At 30.4% G+C, this 3,702-nt stretch overlaps 1 protein-coding gene across 1 annotated transcript in view; it reads right to left on the minus strand.

Annotated features, from left to right (window-relative positions):
* LOC108690178 (short/branched chain specific acyl-CoA dehydrogenase, mitochondrial-like) overlaps positions 1 to 3,351 on the minus strand; it is a 10,653-nt gene extending 7,302 nt beyond the window's left edge. The window contains exons 1-3 of the mRNA XM_018197347.1: positions 3,189 to 3,351; positions 905 to 1,019; positions 684 to 784 (exon numbers count right to left, since the gene is read on the minus strand). Coding sequence (XP_018052836.1) covers positions 684 to 784; positions 905 to 1,019; positions 3,189 to 3,227 — 255 coding nt within the window. The 5' untranslated portion in view covers positions 3,228 to 3,351. The remainder of the gene's footprint in view (positions 1 to 683; positions 785 to 904; positions 1,020 to 3,188) is intronic.
* Positions 3,352 to 3,702: the final 351 nt, after the last annotated feature.

Genomic DNA, 3,702 nt, shown 5'->3' on the forward strand with positions numbered 1-3,702 from the left:
TGCTGGTTGTTGAAAAGAAAATATGCTTCTTTGTGCTCGTATTTTTATATTATATGATCATATAAGTACAAAAGTATGGGCACAAAGAAGCACATTTTCTGCTTTCCAGCCAGCGTCAAGTTTCCTATTTCAACACATGTTTGCTGTATCTTTTTCGTCTGTACTAATTAGTAGAGGTTATCAAAAAGCGGAAAAACTTATGAGCTTTTACTCATACTTTTTACTAGCACAGATGATAAGATGTATATCCAGCAAATGAGAATGAATTGAAATAAATTGAAATGAATTCAGATTTTCAAAAATATTGATTCACGAATGTTAAAATGAATGCTTTTCAATCCTGAATGCATTTTTATTTATTTATAGGAATTGCATGGAGATATATAGGAATTCCATCTCTATGCCTTTCAATCTAAAAATAATATTAGCTTTTTCTGTGCACACAATTGTGAATACTGTTCAATTAAAAATTTTGAATAGGAAATGCAGTTTTTCAATGTAATTGCATCCAATTGAATCTAATTGAATCCAATTAAATCGAATTAAATCCAAAAAAAATATTCGCTATTTAAAATACGCATTTTCGGATAGAAAAAAATTTCAATCCATTTTAATTTCTCGTTTATTGAGGGATAATTGATATGAAAATCTAAACTTTAAATAATTGTTTGTTCCACACTTACGCCATTCTCAAATAATACTTTTAAAACGCTATCATCTATCTTGCCCTCCTTTTCCATTTTTCGGACGGCAGGAGCGATCTCCTCCTTAGCCAGTTTAGCAACTACGAATTGAAATATGAAAATATATATATATATATATAGTGAGATAGTAAAGAGATTTTACAGATCGACTGCGATCTTTATCATTTACTTCTAACGAGAAAAGAGATTGAGACACTTACCGGTTTCTTTCATCATAAGTTCATCATCCGTAAATTGCGTCAAAGGGCCTGGATGGTAATTAAATCTTGATGCACATAAATGTACTTTTCGCGTTCGTGTCAGCGTTTGCGGTATCTGCAAAAATACATTTTCTATTTAGAAAATGTACATTTTCTAAATATCGCTTCGTTTAATTATGTGTATGTAGAAAAAATACGTTTATTATTATAATTTATTAAAATTATTATAATTACAAATGAAGCAATGGATTTTTTGTTAACACTGTCTGTGCTAAAGACAAACATGTTAGTACATGCAGAAAATTAATGTGTTCAGTCTACCAAATATTATAATGTTTATCAGAGGGATCTTTATCTTTATGACTTCTTAATATTAGATTAAGTGAATCATAAGACAATTTATACATTTTTACTTTTGATAAAGCAATAGATAAAAAATTCTAACATCTAGTCATAACAAGATCTTAGGAGTTAGAATGTTCGGGCGTTGCATTCGATATTTCATGTTGATACATTGATATACACTAAGGGCCATGATACACAAAAAATTTAAGCAGTAAAATGTAAGCAGTAAGTGAATTGATCCATCATAGTAGAGTTCATAAGGCCATAACGTAAGTAGTAGCCAATCTAACAAGAGGCCTGTTCTTTTTGGCTGAACTTTAGTCATCTTTTTTCCTTTTCTCTGCAGGAGAAAAGAAGAGGAAGAAAGATGAATTGATGCAAAAGTTCAGCCAAAAAAAACGGTTTTATGTTGATTTCCTTACTGCTTACAGGTTTGTTCATATCGCATACTTCAACATGCTTCAAGATGTTCCTACCATAATTTCTACTCACTCTAACGAGCGTGTTTGAGTGAGTAGGAGAAAGTTGGAGGAAGTAGGAATATGTTGAAGCATACGACGCGAATAAATTTTACATCTTACTGCCTTAAGTTTTTTGTGTACCATGGTCTTAACGTTCGGAATTATAGATAAATTCATTTATGACAATTGAAGATATTCCAAATGTAGGAATCTCGATATGATCTCGATCTTATGAAAATTTTGAAATGTAAAAAAATAGTAGCGTTAATTTTATTATATTGAAGAGGACCTGATGTAAAAAGGTCGAAACGTCTGTATAATTATTTGTCTATTAAATATATAAACAGCATGAATAACAAGCGTAGCTTCTTTGCCTTTTGTAGCGTGTTCAATTATATAAACTGAACATATTCATCAAGAGAATAAGCGGTTGATTATTTTATATGTTATATAATAAAAATATACATGCAATATACGACGTAGTAAGAAAAAATAAAACATTTTCGAAATAAGTTGAATACATTTTTTTCTGATTGCTGTTTTAATCTTTGATTAATCGATGTACTGGCAAATATAAATACTCCGCTACTGAAAAAAATTACATCATACAGTTGCATGGAATCATATAAATCACGTAATGAATTGTTCCAAATTAAAACATATAAATCACGTAATGAATTGTTCCAAATCAGTACGTAATTTTTGAAAATTATATAATTTGAAAAATCACATATTTTTTTCTTCTATTTCTATCAATTCTTTAAAATTCGATAATTATAAAATCACATGATGAATGAAATTATTTTTAATATTACGTGATTTTTCAAACTACATGATTTTAAAAAATCACGTACTGATTTGAAACAATCCGTTACATAATTTACATGTTTTAATTCCATGATTTCATCATGTAACATTGTGACATGATTTTTTTTTTTTAGTCGATTTGATAAAATGGAAATGCAAAACGGTAAAAGGTATTGATAATCTAAACACGATAATCTAAACCGATAGAAAAAATAATTTTATCACTATAGGTATAGGTAAGCCACGAAATATGTGCATACTTGTTTCTCTTGTAATTTTATATAAAAATTTTACATATAATAAACGTAATATACATAAAATTTACATAAAATCTGGCATTTTAGTACATTTTGCGAGTATAGTAAATTAATGTATAGTAAATTAGAGAAATTAATCTACTTATTGTGACCGCGATTATGAACATTAAAAGAATGCTTTGCAGAAAAAGAAATACAAATGAATTCGACTGCTAATCACGAACAGATAAGTTATGTAAAATAGCGTATAGTATTGTATGTACAAATAAAATATACAAATGATATGTATACAAATAAGCAATTGCATATTCTGGGAAATTTTGGATTTGATGGTTTTGAAAAAAAAACAAAACAGTTTAGAAAACTTATTAAATTTAATGGAACAAAAAGACTGGGCTATACGTGCTCACGTACTTCGCGGAAGGCTGATCTTAAAACTGATGCGTTCATCATCTGTATGAATTCGTCTATAGCGTGTTCCTCGGAAGAATCCTTGAAGATATGAAGAATTGATGAATGTGCTGTTCACAGTTCGCACGCCGAATTAATACTGAGCGGAATAATTTGTTGTACGTCAGACCGACCTTCTTTGTTGCCTCCTTGTCGGTCAAGCGAAGCCGATCGCGAGTGATTGGCTGCTTCAGCGGAGCTGAACAGTTAAGTGAGACTCAACAGTTAAGTGAGCGCTTGCTACTATTGATGTATTCTTCCAGATCTAAAATGCTAATTGGATGATCTAAAAGAATATACCAATAACAGCGCTCACTCAACTGTTGAGTCCGCTGAACGCAGCCATTCTTTTCATACGATCAAAACAGGTTGTTGCGCAATGAAGAAATTCTGGCCTAGGGCTGTCTATCTATTTGAGATATTTGTTCCATCCATGCTCTTCCCTCCCTTCATTTACTTATGCACTATGACCATATAT

Source organism: Atta colombica, unplaced genomic scaffold (genome assembly GCF_001594045.1).
Source record: "Atta colombica isolate Treedump-2 unplaced genomic scaffold, Acol1.0 scaffold297, whole genome shotgun sequence".
NCBI lineage: Eukaryota > Metazoa > Arthropoda > Insecta > Hymenoptera > Formicidae > Atta > Atta colombica.